The 17,618-nt window shown below is 53.5% G+C and overlaps 1 protein-coding gene across 1 annotated transcript in view; it reads right to left on the reverse strand.

Annotated features, from left to right (window-relative positions):
* Positions 1-6,258: 6,258 nt before the first annotated feature.
* Positions 6,259-17,618, reverse strand: part of LOC119105825 (GTP-binding protein RAD) — a 30,310-nt gene continuing 18,950 nt past the window's right edge. Inside the window, exons 3-5 of the mRNA XM_037229360.1 lie at positions 12,040-12,125; positions 10,391-10,580; positions 6,259-6,774 (exon numbers count right to left, since the gene is read on the reverse strand). Of these exons, the coding sequence (XP_037085255.1) occupies positions 6,509-6,774; positions 10,391-10,580; positions 12,040-12,125 (542 nt within the window). The 3' untranslated portion in view covers positions 6,259-6,508. The remainder of the gene's footprint in view (positions 6,775-10,390; positions 10,581-12,039; positions 12,126-17,618) is intronic.

Here is a 17,618-nt window from a genome sequence, read left to right on the forward strand (position 1 = left end):
CGTGCCGTGATGCAGTTACGGCTTGTGCCCAACGAGTGTGCCGTGATGTAGTTACGGCTGTGCCACCGAGCGTGCCTGATGCGGTTACGGCTTGTGCCCACAGCGTGCCGTGATGTAGTTCGCTGTGGCCACCCGAGCGTGTGCCGTGATGCGGTTACGGCTTGTGCACCGCCCGATTGTGCCGTGATGTGGTTTACGGCTTGTGCCCCCCGAGCGTGCCGGGATGTGGTTACCGCTTGTGCCGCCCGAGCGTGCCGTGGTGTGGTTACGGCTTGTCCCGGCTGACTGTGTCGTGGTGTGGCTGCCGTCTGCTGAGCCGGCTGACTGTGCCGTGATGTGGCCGCCGTCTGCTGAGCCGGCTGACTGTGCCGCGATGTGGCCGCCGTCTGCTGAGCCGGCTGACTGTGCCGTGATGTGGCCGCCGTCTGCTGAGCCTGCTGACTGTGCCGTGATGTGGCTGCCACCTGCTGAGCCGGCCGTCTCCGTCCGGCCGTCAGGTGGTCTGAGCTGCGTCAACGCGTCGGGGCCGCTGGACGCGGCGCCACTCGTCTCCGGCCTGGCCGTGCTGCTCGGCCAGCTGCCGGACGCCGTTCACGGACCGCCTGCTGGCGCTCGCTGGTCAGGCGGCCGGCTCGCACGCAGGCCGCCGCGCCGCTGCCGGCTGACAGCCTGCGTGCTGCATGGCGCTGTTCGAGGCGCTGGTCGGGGCGCGCCGGTTGCCCGAGGCGTGAAGCTGCTTGCAGCTCTAACCGCTCCACGTGGACGGCCGACTGAGGGTGAAGTGCGCCGGCGCGCCGGTCGCGGCTGAGCAGCGGTGCTGAAGGACGGAGAGAAGCGATGCCGGTCAGGACGGACGGAGACCAGATGTACCGGTCGTGGACGGACGAAGACCAGGGTGTACCTGTTCGGGATGGACGGATATCAGGGTGTACCGTTCGGGATGGACGGATATCAGGTGTACCGTTCGAGATGGCGGATATCAGGTGTCCGTTCGGGATGGGCGGATATCAGGTGTAACCCTTCGGGATGGGCGGATATCAGGTTGTACCGTTCGGGATGGGCGGAGAGCAGATATATACCATTCGGGATTGATGGATATCAGGTGTACTGTTCAGGATGGGCGGATATCAGGTGTACCGTTACGGGATGGACGGGTATCAGGCGTACCGTTCGGGATGGGCGGAGGGCAGATGTACCATTCGGGATTGATGGATATCAGGTGTACTGTTCAGGATGGGCGAATATCAGGTGTACCGTTCGGGACGGACGGATATCAGGTGTACCGTTCGGGATGGACGGATATCAGGTGTACCGTTTGGGATGGGCGGAGAGCAGATGAACCATTCGGGATTGATGGATATCAGGCGTACTGTTCAGGATGGGCGGATATCAGGTGTACCGTTCGGGATGGACGGATATCAGGTGTACCGTTCGGGATGGGAGGATATCAGGTGTACCGTTCGGGATGGACGGATATCAGGTGTACCGTTCGGGATGGACGGATATCAGGTATACCGTTCGGGATGGGAGGATATCAGGTGTACCGTTCAGGATGGACGGATATCAGGTGTACCGTTCGGGATGGGCGGATATCAGGTGCACCGTTCGGGATGGACGGATATCAGGCGTACCGTTCGGGATGGATGGATATCAGGTGTACCGTTCGGGATGGACGGATATCAGGTGTACCGTTCGGGATGGACGGATATCAGGTGTACCGTTCGGGATGGACGGATATCAGGTGTACCGTTCGGGACGGACGGATATCAGGTGTACCGTTCGGGATGGGCGGAGAGCAGATGCACCATTCGGGATTGATGGATATCAGGTGTACTGTTCAGAATGGGCGGATATCAGGTGTACCGTTCGGGATGGACGGATATCAAGTGTACCGTTCGGGATGGGAGGATATCAGGTGTGCCGTTCGGGACGGACGGATATCAGGTGTGCCATTCGGGATTGATGGATATCAGGTGTACTGTTCAGGATGGGCGGATGTCAGGTGTACCGTTCGGGATGGACGGATATCAGATGTATCGTTCGGGATGGGCGGATATCAGGTGTACCGTTCGGGATGGACGGATACCGGATGTACCGTTCGGGATGGGCGGAGAGCAGATGTACCATTCGGGATTGATGGATACCAGGTGTATTGTTCGGGACGGAAGGAGGTCGGCGTGGCCGGCTCTTGTGGGACGAGACAGGCCTTGTCTTCTGGCGTTGATGGCGGACTGAGGCGGCGGTGTTTCGTGCTGTCCGTGCCAATCCCTATGATACGGACATCTGGTACGAGCAAAACCTGATGCGAGCTCCGTTTTTCCCTGTTGGCTGATCAAGGTAATAGTGACAGATCGGTATTGTGAGCATGTGATCTTCCGACTGTACCTCGAGCGATTACTGATATTGATCATGAAACATCGAGATGCATGTGCTGTATGGTTACATTACCCGACCGCCGTGGCTATTTCAACTTATTTGTCACGAATTACTCGATGGCGTGTTTGTTATTCCGGGTGACTGTCTCGGACACATCACTGCGCACGAATACACGTGTAATTATGCAAATATTGGGCTTCAAAGTGTTTCACCGCGATCCTACATCGCTTAATATGCAGTGGCAGTCCCACATTCTGCAGACGGCTCGCATTCTGCAGGTGGCAACACCGCGCGCGCAGCTCACCCATTAACGGCGCGTGCGCCAGGCGAGAACCTGGCCCGCCCTGTGCGGTTCAGTGCGCAGGCCAGCGTTGCCGTGTCTCGCCCTCGCCCCCTGGCCTGGGTAGCGTGCCGACGGGCCGGCGGCCGGCCGTCTGATCCGTGGACCCTGCATGTCGGTACACGACACCGCCGCCGCCGCCGTCGGCGTCGGCGGTGTCACGCCGCCGCCGGGTCAGCCGACCGGCAGGTTGTTGACACAGGCCCGACGCGCTAGACGGGAGGGGGGGGGGGGGGGGCGCGCCTGAGGCTGTGATTCGGCTCCCTGCACTGGGAATATGGCTGTAAGCGCGACCGTTGCCGGCTCAAGCGGTCTGATTCCTCAGTGACAGAGTCATGCGAACTTGACAAAATCAGCGCTCGGCAACTTGGTGTCGATTGAGTGTAAAATACATGCAGCTTGACCCGTTACCACGTTTTCCAGTTGTATGCTGTGTGGTCGTTTTGTATGCCGTAGTGGCGTCCCTTGACCTTTTACTTTCCGTTTCCGCTCTTTACCGTTCTGACTTAACGTTCTTAGTTCGATTAAACGAACCGTGCGACGTGAAACAGATCTCATTTGGCGAAGCGCTTGCTTGTTTTGCAACAAGTGCGCTTCTGAGCAACTCCGTGAAGGTCGTGCTTAGTGTACCTGCACCTGTCTGCATTTGGCACTGGTGATTCGAACAGCACGCTTGAGCAATAAAAAGAGCACCGTCTGCGAGGGATTGGAGGCTTACACGTCCATTTATGCGCACATCAGTCGTGGATTGACGTTATGCTGTCATGCTTGCTGTGATGTGAGGCTGCTCACTTTTCCATTTTCTCGATCTGTCAACGTTACACCTTTTCCCGTCTGTGTCCACCCCACGCGCGTGGGCGTTAAATGTTAGCTGTTACCGTCCGTGTATGCGTCGCGAAAGCTAAGGCCAGCGTTGCCAGCAGCCGTGCTCCACTCCAGACCTGGCGCACCAGGGTGCCACCTCCACGGCCGAGCGGGCGGCAGTCAGGGCGTCACAGAATGAACCCATCAAACCCTTCAGGAGCCAGGCGAGGAGTCGTAAACGGCAGGGCTCATGTTATGACAGCTCCTCCTGTGTTTATCTCGCACAAACAAACGACACCTCGGCCTTACAGCGAGGGTGACCAAGCGATCCCAGCCGAGCCAGGCGCCGTCGGCGGGCTGTGGAGTGGGCCGGGTTCGCACGCGACGCATGCGTCAGCGGCCTATGGATCTGAGCGGAAACGCGGCGGGTGAGGAGGTCATGTCGCCCGACCTCTGTTTATGTATTCGGGCGGCACATTCAATCCAGTCAGTCTGTGTAACATGACATGTTTCGCTCGTTCTTTGCAAACTTCGCGGTCGTCAGATTTCTGGTTCGTGTAAACGTGACCGTTTGGACGTGCCTTATGCATACAATGCCTGACCCTGATACACATGGTGCAGGCTGAATGTACTAGCTAAATTTAAACCTCGGTTCATTAACGTGACTTACGGGCAACTGTTGGCCCGTTGGCGTTGTGGAATGGTGCAATGCATTAGTCGGGCCATTTCACATTTCGTAGTTTGCGACCACGCGGTGCGCCGCCGGGAAAGCCACACGATTTGGAAATCTGGCAAATCCTTGTCCGGCTGATGACACATAGGGAGAACGGGAGCCAGCAAACCCCTTCGGATTTTGAAAGCGTCGAGTGTCTTGACTGGTCGTAAGCACGTGCCACCTCCGTGCCACCGCGTGGATTGGCAGTGTTGAAAAAGACGGCTAAAATTGTGCGGCGTTGAACTCTGCCCACACCAGCCGTCGCTCCTCCGACGCCACGCCGGCGACATTACTGCTGACCCTCTCAAATCCGGACGTAGTCGTCACCTCGGCTGCTGGCATCTCGCTCACAGTTCCTTGTGACTAGTGTTCGTGGCTGAGTCTGTCGCTGCGTCAGACACATTACGATGTCATACGAGTCACTGGCTCTCCATGAATACAACATCGATTGAGTCGGCCGGCGAGGGCCACGCGTTTCTGCCCGGCTGCCGGACTATGCGCGGCTTCCCGTGTTCCCTGATGACGTCCGTTCGGCTTCCTTCTCGGCGATACCTAGAAAGGGTCCGCTGTGCGGTTTCCGACGGGCCCGCACGTGGCCGCCCCGGCCGGATCACTTCATCGGGCGGCGATATTGTGGACTCGCATCACCGCGGGCCACCTCAACGCTAGTACGTCCCATTCCTTCACGACGCCTGGCGTCCGTGTCAACGAATCGCGTGTCTCTGAGCGGGATCTTTTACGCTTGTAACACAGATAGACGCAGCTGACCCGCTGCCTGACCGGTGTTCGGGCTTCCTTCTCCGTGACCGGATTGGAGGGGCCGGTGTGACGTCAGCTGACAGCGTGACAGGGGCGAGGTGTGACGAAGGGCCGGGTATGAGGGCTGATGAGATGTCGGCAGACTGGGCGTGGCTTTGCACGTGACGTCAGCAGACTTGGCGTGGCTTTGCACGTGACGTCGGCGGACTGGGCGTGGCTTTGCACGTGACGTCGGCGGACTGGAAGTGGCTTTGCACGTGGCGTCAGCGGACTGGGCGTGGCTTTGCACGTGACGTTAGCGGACTGGGCGTGGCTTTGCACGTGACGTCATCAGACTGGGCGTGGCTTTGCACGTGACGTTGGCGGACTGGGCGTGGCTTTGCACGTGACGTCAGCGGGCTGGAAGCGAGGGCAGATTTGTGGAGACATGTGCCTGAATCTAAGGATAGATCTAGAATCCCATGGAGTTCGATGTTAAAGGGAGTGTTCCACATTTGTGATAACACACTAACGTCATTCAAATCCTGCCATTCCATTGGACATGAGGCTATCGAGGCCAATAGCAGTATAATTGTCGAATTGTTAATGCCTGGCGTTCGTGAGCACGATTTCCAGATGCAACGGCCGTCAACTCGCTTTCAGTGAATTTTGTGCAAGGTACGATGACGTAATCAGACAACAAGGTATTGAAGAGCATATTCGCTAGGCAGAGAAATTGTGTTGTCTAGAGCAGCCTTTTCCATCAAAAAGTATACCAGTAGTTATACGTGAGCTTATTTCATCATATCCGGTGCTTGCTCCAATATCTTAAGCTGTGGAACATCCCCTTTAGCAAGCTGGGTTGGAGGAGCGTGGTGCGACGACGGTAGACTGGTCTGGGACAAGACATGACGTCATCAGACTGGACGGGGACGAAATATGGCGTCACCAGACTGGGTGGGGACGAAAGAGGATATCAGCAGACCGGGCGGGGATGAAATATGACGTCATCAGATTGGGCGGGAACGGGACATGACGTTAGTAACGTCAGCAGACTGGGCGGGGATGAGACATGACGTTATCAGACTGGGCGGGGACGGGTCATGACGGCATCAGACTGGGCGGGGACTAGACATGACGTTAGCAGACTAGGCGGGGACGAGACATGACGTGAGCAGACTGAACACGAGGAGACCGATGTGACCTCGCTGGGTTGCGTGGTGCGAGTTTTGGCTGGTATCCAAAATCCTCCTGTTTCAAACGATGCTCTGCTTCAGACAATCTGTGAACGCTGGCATTCCAAGACTTTTTCATTCGGGTACGGACATACAAGGCTAGATATTGGTACATGTGTGGAAGGTTCGTCCGCGCCTTCCATAACTTGAAATTATCCCTCGATGGGTACGGGTCGGTAAGAAAGCGTCTCTTCAAGGCAGGGCAGAATATATAAAACACGCTACTCGACAGCTAACCTAGGAAAATGTGATAGGGCGCCTTCTCGCCGCTCCGCGCAAGTCCCCGCAGTCCCAAAGCACTCAGTTATGCACGCGAAAGTTGGTGACGTTTCGCAACCTTGAGTCTTCCTTGCCGAATATTTTCGTGAGGGCGCGTTTGCACTTTCTGCTCGCGCGCACGATGCCTTTGTTGCGCGTCCAGCTGTGTTCCTTCTGGGGCTCGTAGGAGCCGCGCTTCAGTCGCAGCTGGTGCAGCATGCCGACCAGCAGCTCGTCGCAGTTGTGGTTCATGCCCACTGATATCTCGATGAACTTGGCGTTGTAGGAGCAGGCCAGCTCCATCCCGTCTGAAACGCAAGCGGAGCAGGTCAGCGGTTTCGAGGGTGAGGACGGGGGCGCCCATCCCCACAGATAGCCAGCAGCCTGCAAAAATGGCTGCGCTGCTGATATGGTACGCACAGCACGTGGTTTGCGTCGACATGTCTTAGCTCTTACTGGTCATGCCTTTACTTCAACACAATGGTCGGTGCCTCTTGTGTTTAGTTTGAAGGTGGAGGATTCGTCTGTTTCCTCCTATTGGTGGTGCGTGGCTGTGAGCTCACCTGAACCGAACTGCGCTAACCCCGTGACCCCGACCCGAACCCGGTGGGCGATGTGTAGGAAGAACGTGGAATGTCACATATATCCCATCTCGCGTATCAAATATCCCGCCGATTCCAATAGCTTTTGTAAACCTGTATTTCGCTGTGGTATTTGTGTCAAGGCATCGATCCCTAACGTGACCTGTCAGCCTAACATATCGCAAGCTTCACGTGCCCTCCCCGTGATAAACTAGCCCTGGGATGCAGCCAGGGAGAGGCCTGGTTGGGGAGCGGGCAGAGCCCCTCCTCAGACCCGAATTTTTAATTTTCATCATAACGGACTTCCGCAAGTAAAAATCGGCGTGATGAGCTCTCACTGAACTCCGGACCCCCCCCCCCCCCCCCTCCTCCTTCCTGGCTGCGCTCCTGCATGAACCCATGCCTTCTATTAAGCCAGTACCGAGAACGTTCAAATATGATATCGAAATGCATCCCTGGAGCGTAGCTCATCAATAAGACGTGTCGTCCGCGATGCCATCAGTTGATGCGGGACCGTCAGCAAAACAGCCCCCGGCGTGAATCACGTGACCGCTCGCGAAGCGCACGCTCTTCGTGCGGCTTGTTTGTCGGGAGACGATCCCGCCTGGGTCGCATGATGGATGACATGATAGGGCGCCATGCGTGCTATTATTGAAGATCAGCGCGAGGTCGTGCCCCATGCAACAAGCTCTGCTTAATGGTGCCTCGGATAGGCGGCCGTTTTGGGCCACGTTCGATCGAATTTCCCACCGAGTGGATGGAGGCACGCGACGCGCTTCTGGTCGACATACGAGCCAGTTGCTTGTCAAAGTAATGACGGGTCACGAAAGCGACCAGCACAGCAGTACATTTACTGTGGGGCATCGTAAACGATTCCATTTCTGCAGGAGGCGGTCGGATACCCCTTGCTTTAGCGACCGCCCGTCCAGCAGTAGTCGACTTCGCGCTAGGTTTCGTCACCAACGCGGTGGCAATGAACGCCGATGGCTAGGCTGGCGGGTAGGCACAATAAAGTCATTACCGGGGCCGACTTTACCACCCACCATTAGTGGGCACTCGACCCCATGGTGTGGCACCCGCCGCCGCCAGCGTGACGCCCCCTCCCCCTCCCCCCTCCCCAGCGAGTCATAAACCCCTGGCGGCCCTGCCGGCAGGTGGGAGGGGCGGCCGCCCGGGTCATATCTCACGGGCCGCGCCACAGGCCCTGGCGGCCCGCCGACCCGGCGCTGACCCCGGCCCCTGGCCGATGACCTCAGCGGCGAACGCGCCGGCCCCGGCGGCGCCTGTCGCCGCACCGGCTAAATCCGTCAAGTGTTTACCGGGCCGTCCGCGGGGGGCGAGGCCACGGCGCGAGCGCCCCGCCGCCGGCGCTTTGAAGCCGGGTCACGGCGCATTTTCGGCCGGCGGCGCCTCGCGTCGACCCCTGCCCGGCGTCGCCGCCTGCCCCGCCGGCCGTGCCAACTGCCCAGCGGGCATGCGCGCCGACGACACCGCACGGCGTCGGACGGGACGGCAGCAGTGGCCGCGCCCCTGGAGCGCCACATGGCTACGGGATGAAAGCGCGCGGCCCGGCGCGCGGCTCCAGTGACGTAACAGGGGTCCTTAGAAACGTCGCCAATGCAAACTCGTTCCAGTTTAAAGCGCGGGAGGCGATGACGGAACAAACGGCGGCATGCTGGCTCGTTGAGAAGGCGTGGTGTTTGTCTGTGCGGCTCTAGATGATCTCTTTCTTCGTCATCACTCGTATTTGCATGAGTTTGGCCAGAAGTTGGCGTACCGGGATTCAGTCATCCAGTCTGCTACGCTATAAGTAGCATCAATGACATCCTGCTTTCCTGCCACCTCAGTGGTCCGAACAGCCGCAAAACTTTGCGGCGTCCTTCAACTTGGTCTGAGCTCAGAAGTTCACAACAATCTGTCCCAGTTTGCCTCACGCTGGAAGGCTGGGCTCCTAACTTTGCGTGCGGGGCATTGTATATACAGGAGTCGTGCTGTTCCGCTGAAAAGACACTGGCAGAGCAGACTGGCAAATGGCGCCTGTTTCCCAACGGGACTACCGCCCTCCACACATCGCCAGTGCGCTGTAGTAAACTTGCTTAGGCCACCGTTGCGTCGAGGCTGACAGGCCCCGGGTGGCACGCGAGCCGGTTAGAGTTGGGCTCCCAACTCTCACCGGCCCAGGCCACCCCAACCGCTGACCGCTGGCTGATCGGAGCATTGTTCGCCTACGATTGGCAATTCAACGATTGTAAAGACAAAAGAAATGCTGGACATGCCAGTGATTTTTCGGTGCCAAAGAAATGTACGAGCCAAAAACGGATGGCTTCTTGTGAGCATGTTTCTTTTAGCGTTAAAACTACGACCATTGGTTAGTTGAAGTGCATTCTTTACATTCCGATCATGTCGCATATGTCGTGGATCCCGCCAACCCGACATACAAAACCCGTGGCCAGATGCTTAAGTTCTGAAACCAGAAGGCTTCGTTTAGGACCCATGCAAAAACATAACATAAAATCGCAATTGACTGACACCACATAGCCCTCAACTGAACTGCTTTCATGCTTACCTTCAATTCATGGCTAGCCTATCTGCACCACGGGACCTGACCACTGGTGAAATGATTCCATGAGTCCAACTGCCTCGCTCCTCCGATCCAAGCTGACCAAACTCCAGGACTCCGCTGACCTGGTCCTACGACCTCGTCTAACGTAGAATGGTAGCCTGAGCTGGCCTGGGCCTACGACCTTGTCTAACGTGGCATGATAGCCTGAGCTGAGCTGGTCCTACGACCCCGGCTACCGCAGCATGATAACCTGAGCTGACCTGGTCTTACAACCTCGTTTAACGTGGCATGATAACGTGAGCTGACCTGGTCCTACGACCCTGGCTAACGTAGCATGACAACCTGAGCGGACCCGGTCCGTTGACCTCAGCAGACCCGACCTTGTGAACCCCAGCCGACCTCACCTGATGACTCCAGCTAACTTATCCGTATGATACCAGCTAAGTACCCTATGACCCAAGGTAACGCCACCTTATGACCTAGGCCGATCTCATCCTGTGAGCCTACCTAACCTTGTCCCGCGGCACCAGCCCCCTGTGAACCCGGCTAATCCCGCCTTTTATTTAACTCCTGCTCCCCCATATTGACAACTCAGCCAATCTGACCTCAGACCTCAGCTGACCTGACCCCATGGCCTCGGATGACCTGCTCAGGTAACTTCAACTGACCTGACCGTGACCCCAGCTGACCTGAACTCATAACCCACCCCATCTGACCCCACGATCCCAGCTGACCTCACCCTACAACCTCAAGTGACCTGACCTTGTGACCCCAGCTGACCTGACTCGTCGACGGCCCGGCTGCGGACGACGTCGATCTTGTTTCCGACGAGCACAAGGCAGCGATTGCGCAGCAGGTCGAGCGCCTGCAGCCGCGACAGCTCGTCCTCGGCCCGCTCAAAGCTCGCCTTGTCGATCACCGAGTACATGAGGATCAGCGCGTCCGGCGGGTGGGTAGTGGTGACCTCCGTCTGCGGAGCGGCGTCCGGTCACAGGAAATCATACACTGTCCACCAAGGCATCACACACCATCAGGTCATGACCATGACCTGTGCCTCGTAGTCACGGTTCACGGACCGTAGGAGGCCCAATCAAGGCTCACGAAAGGTCAGTTCACAGCTTCAGGAAGGTCAAGTCACGGCCAGCGGAAGGTCAAGCCACGCTCACACAACATCAGGTCACAGGTTACGAGAGATTGGGTCACCGCTCATGAAATTTCACGGTCCACAACAGGCCACGAATTGCGGAAGATCAAAGGCAGACCCAGTGGCCTAGCCAAGGAGGGACTATGTCCTGAGACCCTGACCTGGACTATTGACCATTTTGGGACCATGTATTCCGCCCACTCGGCCCCCCCGCCACTCGGCCCTCCAAACAGGACCCCGAGCCAAAAAGATTCCCGGAATAAAAAGTGGTGTATAAAATAGCGAATAGTGTTAAAAAATAGCGAACATAGTGAATAAAGAATAGTGAATAAAAAATAGTAAAAAATAGTCGCCCCGAAGTGACTTAGGGAGCACGTTGGCTGAAAGCGTTCGCCATGATCCGATTTTGCACCCTGCTGGGCAAAACCCTGGTCACGCCCTCGAACAAATCTCGTCAGCTTGGATCGGCATTTACGAAGCAAAGGTCGGGTTGACTGCACGTAACGACTACACGTAAATTCAAAACTAAACCGCTGACATTTGCCGAACACTACAGGTGCAGAAGGGAACCAATTAATAGCTGCCGTTCGAAACGCTCAGTACCACTGTTCACGAATGGGATGCGTGTTCTGGTTTCATGTCTCATGAGTTAGGATGTACACAACTTTTCGGGTAATTAACTCTCCGGCTGTCGTTAGGTGTTATGGAGTCCCGGGAAACTCTGGACGATGTCCGGCCTTTAGACTTGTCCGCGACACAGCCCAAGTTCGCTGCTTGGAGTTATTGGAGTTTGAACAAGGGTCTTGTGACTGCGAGTTCCGTGCCTTCCGGCTGAACTAGTCGGGAAGGACTTCATCCGCCAAAACAAAGCGTAAGGAGAGTAAAAGAGTGTAATAAATGAGCAAACCGGGAAGGACTTCCCTCCCAGGTGGATCAGTTGGTAAAGTACTGAACATACAATCAAAGACCCCAGTTTGAACCACAGTAATGTCAAGAAGAGACTTCAGGCTGTGATGCGTCCGTGGCTGAAAGCCAAAAAAACAAAAACAAAAAAAACATCTAGTCCCTCTCAGGACTCCATGCAACATGACGCCGGCCGGGAAGGCAGTTGGCTAAGGCCCTGTGTACATACACACCAAATGAGACAGATACCCCGAACAGATAGCCCATCCGTGATAACAAAACCTGATCTCATCGTTTCCGTAAAACCATACCACTGTTCAGTGGCTCGCCTTCAGCAGCGGACGCCCTCCGCCGACGCCGCCGGCGTGCCGGGCATTCGTACCTTGGGGTTGGTGATGCTGATGAACCTCAGCTCGGACTCCTCCCCGTCCAGCTCGATGCTGACTGTCTGTTCGCCGGCGGCGCCGTCTGCAAACAAGTCGCACCGGTCAACCTTGTCAGCTCAATATCCTGGAAGCGCTACTAGATCACGACCACATATCAATGCTAGACGGACAAATGAATCAAACCTTTAGGACCATCTCGTTGGGACAACACCTCCAACGGATTCCATCGACAAGGAACATGACGGTGACGAATGCCCGGGAAATAGATCTGAGTTCGTGAAATTTGGTTGTTTGCTTTGTTATATTGCATTTCAAAGGTCTCAGCATGTGGCATGAATGATGTATTTCGTATTGCTTCAGCTTGATCTGCACCAAGTCCATATGACTGTAGCATGATTTATGCCAAAGATATTCGTACCACTATTAAATGAGAAGTTTATTGCAGTTTACATGCTCGTGATTATATTATGGTTGTAAGTGTGTCAACTGACAACATGAGTCGAAGACCTCTGTATTGTTTTTGGGAATGGGTAATACTGATCGCTAAATAATGATCGTTAATCGGAACGTTAAATAATGAATAACATACTTGAATGCGGCACAGGTCTCTCGGCTTATTGCTTTTTAACCTAACAGACGATGTCAAACGTAGCTTTCGACAGATTAAAAACTTAATCCAAGGCCGCTCAGACTGCTGAAAACACCGTGTTTTTTAACGATACATATACATAAATGCATATGTATGTGGGGGTTTATAATATACATATGCATATATGCGGGGATGTATATACATATATACATGTATAATATATATATATATATATATATATATATATATATATACATCGCATATACACCAAACATGGTTGGGCGCTGAGCCCATAAGGTCGACCTCACCTACCCCCAAAAGCTGATTTACCAACGGATTGAGACCACTTAAAGTTGCGTCCCCAGTGTAAAAACAAAACAAACTTTCTAAAATATCTAGCCAGATTTGGAATTGTTTTCCTACGAAGAAATGACTTCCCTTGGCCTATTCCAGGACAAATCACTTTGATAAAATCACACCCAGGTATTGTCATGTCAAATATATGTACCCTGATATATGTACAAATATATGCATGTCAATCTTGTCAAATATATGTACCCTGACCAAGGAGCTGGCACTGAATTGGCCACTGGTTTTGAATTGAGCGGCAGGATTTTGCAGGAGGCCTTCCACGTAAAGTGGGGGCCTCCTAACAGTTGGTCTGCTAGACAGTGCCGTTTTCAAGGGGTAGGGGCACCGAGGGCATGTGCCCTCTTATTCATTTGTTACATGCATCGCCAAGTAAAAAGATATCAACAATTAGAAATAACCAGAATAGCGGTCTTCCGATTTACCCGCAAAGGGTTCGGCTACGCTAAAGCAGAAATGCTGTTGCGGAAAAGGGTCTTTTGATATCTAGATGGGCTTCCTGATCCTTATAGGGGTCTCCTAATACCTCGAGGAGCCTCCTAATGCCTCGAGGGGCCTCGGATACCTAGAGAGGCCTCCTGGTACCTAGAGGGCCCTCCTGATGTATATAGGGGCCTCCTGATAGCTGGAGGAGTCTCCTGGTGCCTAGAACGGTCTCCTGATATCTATAGGGGTCCCTTAGTTCGTAACGGGCGCCTTCAGAGTCAGCAAAGTGGCCTCCTTAACGTAACATTGGGCCTACTTATCTAAAGCATGGACTCCATCATTTGTAACAGAGGCCTCATGATCCAGAAAATGGGTCTCTTGCGGTAGAAAAGGGTCTTTTGAGCCCGATTTCTCACTCAAGCTCAGTTAAGTGGGCCTCCTTTATCTGAATTTGGTTAATCTATCTCGGAAGACGATAAACAACGAAACCACTAACATTTTTAACAACCAGCTATATATGACTGACAGTTTACGGAAACAGCTTCCACATCAGCACTTGCTAGGCCTAGCTTGCTACCAAGACCCGAACATCCACCACCCTTGCAGTACAGTTTCTGTTCAACGGACAATTCTTGTCGAATCATTTTCAACGCCATGCATGTGATGTTGAGACGCGGCCGCCTCTATTCCGCACGGTCCCTGTCACCAGCTGACAATCAAGCATCAGCCATATTACATGAAGAACAAAACTGCTGGGACGTGGATCCCTATAGGTACGTACCATCCATTGATCCCAGTGCCGACGCGTTATACAAGCCGGGCTACACGAGGGGTGACCTCATCAGTACGGATAACCTAAATCCTTAGATTGTTTCGTGGCAGCAAGTGGTTTGCATCAAGTCAATTGGGTCAGTTGACTCGATCAAGATCTCTCTCGGTTTTTGAGGCAGGACGTTGCCATGACAATATTACTAGAAGGTATATCACGCGAGTAGTACGCTGAGCTAGTGAGCGTGACATTACAAACCATCGTAGGTGGTGAAGCCGTCAAGCCGCAGCCGTTATGCCGTGTCTGGCTGATGGCAAGCCATACGCATGGCTCTACACACAGGTGATATATATATATATATATATATATATATATATATATATGTGCCAAATATTTGTATATATATATATATATATAGGTGTGCCAAATATTTGTATATATATATATATATATATATATATATATATATATATATAACGGCGAGACGTCCGTTCAGTCCAGCGCCATCGAGTCTGCCCCGCGTGGGTGCCGGTGGATTTCCCGCGGACGTTTGGCGCCGGTCAGCGCCGCTAACCGGGCTAAACACGTGGTGCCTGATACAGACGTGGCTTTGGCGCCAGCTGCTGTGGCCGACCGCGGGTTACTGTGGATACCCCTGCCGTGTCGGTCAGCAGAATGAACCAGGCGTTGGTCCATAATCCCCTAGTGACGCATTAGTGCGGTTTAAGTTCACGCAAGCAGGTGCCATTGGCAGCCATTAGTGCGGTTCAAGTTCACGCAAGCAGGTGCCATTGGCAGCCATTAGTGCGGTTCAAGTTCACGCAAGCAGGTGCCATTGGCAGCCATTAGTGCGGTTCAAGTTCACGCAAGCAGGTGGCATTGGCAGCGCGTTAAAGTTTCGTTGTTGGAAGTCAAAATCAGCTACGACATGGGGTGTTATGTAAGCAGTTAGATATCAATGCACAAGGTCCATGTATTAATTTGCACAAAATATCGCACAGCATACACTCATGTGCTCGTCTTTCATATTTGGGAGAACCCGGCTCGACTCCATCTCTTGCATGATCGCTGAAGTTGCCAGCACCTCATACCGAAATCAAGGCGCCAGACTGTGGAACGATTTTGTGTACAACTGTGGACCGCGACTACAAAAATGCGTATAAACTGAGAGAGCTTACTCAATTTGTGTGTCTTTTGTGGGACTGTGAAAAATACAAGCTGAGAGTGCTAGATATACCAAATTCGTAGTATTTTGTAGGCCATGGGTAGGCCTACTTGTAAACGCACCCTGGTCAAATTTTGAGGTTCATGGATTATGCTCAAATAAGTTCACACTAGGTAAAACTGCAGGTTGGTGTCCGTAGTGCCCTCAAACGCCACCATGCAGCCACCTTTAACCTTATATTTTTGAAAGGGAAGTTTACAGACGTTTATTTCATTTTGACTATTTAACTTCCAAAAGATCAATGCGACCAAGCACCTTCAAAATCGTTTTCACATTTGAAATTAAATATGCGTCAATAACTTTGCTAGGTGTCCTACAAACGTATGATCCAACAAACAAGATGTTCGCCCGGCTCATTTTACGTCAGTGACCTCCTTTAGCCTCCATGAAGTCGAAATAAGATATCTCTTACGTCCCCGTGATCCAAAAACTTTACATCAGCGTAAAAAACGCTTAAAGCAGTGCTCTAGTAAAAGCGGTTTGACTTGGACTTCAGTCCGACATTCATACCTGACCCAAGGCCAATAGATTAAGTCGCAATCCCAAACTCAACCGTCATAATGTATTAAAGACTATCCCAAACCTGCATGTCTTCGTTTAATACTCTACTGTCGCATAGGTTGAATGGTTCCCTAGAAATTGCTCTCGCTAACGGCCATGACCTGCCTTCGACCTGCAATAAGTTGGAAAAATTCTAAGGTGGATATAATTTTCACACCGAAAGATCGGTTGTCCAATTGCTTACGTCGATGCAACGTTTGGGGCGGATACACTGCGCCGTTCGAAAATCATTCTGGAAATATTAGCGCTGGTGGTCAAATTGGCCCCCCACCTGAGCGCTTGTTAAAGTTCAACAAATTTGACGATTTGCAGATTAACGCCAATCTGCTGCAAGCAAGGAAATTCATAAAAGCTGCGGACTCCCAAAATCTTGGAAAATCAGCGCCAGATTTACACCCGTTGTCCGAAGCATGATTCCATGTTTTAAACTGAAGCTCGCGGTGCCCGTGTTTTTGGCTTGAGCACCCACCCGAGCTTCTATCGAAGTGTTTAAGCAGCTACCAGAGCCCCTTAGCGAAATGTTTAAGCAGCTACCAGAGCCCCTTAGCGAAATGTTTAAGCAGCTACCAGAGCCCCTAGCGAAATCGGTCATAATGTTGGGCATACAGTTGCTTTTGGTTGAAACGGAGCGGTTGATCCGGCTTAATTGTGCTTTCCTTTATTTGCATACGTGTTGGCTTGTAACAGTTAAGAGCAGGACATAAACAAAAGTGTAAATTTACTCAATGCGTGAACAATCATGCTAACAAACCAAGTCCATAAACACTTCAAGGAAAAGGGATGTGCGCCTTCGGAAAAAACGACTCTTTATTTGGACACTATTGTAAGGAATTGGACGTTTCTGTTTAAAAGAACCATCAGGGACTGGTGACAGCTAGCGCCCGAAATAGTGATGTTTTAATTTAGTACATGTGATTTCGCATTCATACAACCTTTACTTGAGGAGTGAAAGGTCGGTGACCATCACCTGGTGTTCACGGGTGGAGCACTCGTGAGGATCTTCTCAGCATCAGGCAAATGTTTTGTGAATGTGCGCTCACACAACGCGAACACGCCGACAAGGCTACCAGAACTTAATAAAACCTTCCGTCACGTCATCCACATCTTCCCGTCTTTCCGGCAAGCCGTCGCAGTTTCAACAGACCCTTCACGCTGGTCACCCGCGCAGACAAATAAACACGGTTTTAAGAGTCGTTCGCCGCTGTCGTTCTGTCTCGGACCCGGTTGGCCGGCCGCCAGCTGTCCAGCGAATTCCGGTGGGCTGGCAGCCAAGCCACCCCGGCCCGGCCCGCCACACATTCCGACGAGTCGCCCGCACCCGGGCCAGAGGTACGGCCCTCTCCTGCGCCGGCCGCGAGCCGCCTCCGCCCCGGCCTCGGGGCCGAGCGCCAGCGGTGTCGCGACTGGGAAGGCGGCGCGTAGCCTTAACAGATGAGCCCCGCCCCGGTTACTTCGGTTAACCTTTTCGGAAGTATCCCTGTTCATCCAGAGCTTGAGCTCTATGGGCAGGACTTGCAGTAAGTGGAGGTAAGTTCTAGCATTGCGACACGTTAAGTCTCTTCGCGAAATTCTGCCGTTAACCCGAGATTTCACGACCGGATGGCGGAGTCCGTACTCATGTAACAAGCATTGCTTA

Source organism: Pollicipes pollicipes, unplaced genomic scaffold, assembly GCF_011947565.3.
Source record: "Pollicipes pollicipes isolate AB1234 unplaced genomic scaffold, Ppol_2.1 Scaffold_6138;HRSCAF=7277_pilon_pilon_pilon, whole genome shotgun sequence".
NCBI lineage: Eukaryota > Metazoa > Arthropoda > Thecostraca > Pollicipedomorpha > Pollicipedidae > Pollicipes > Pollicipes pollicipes.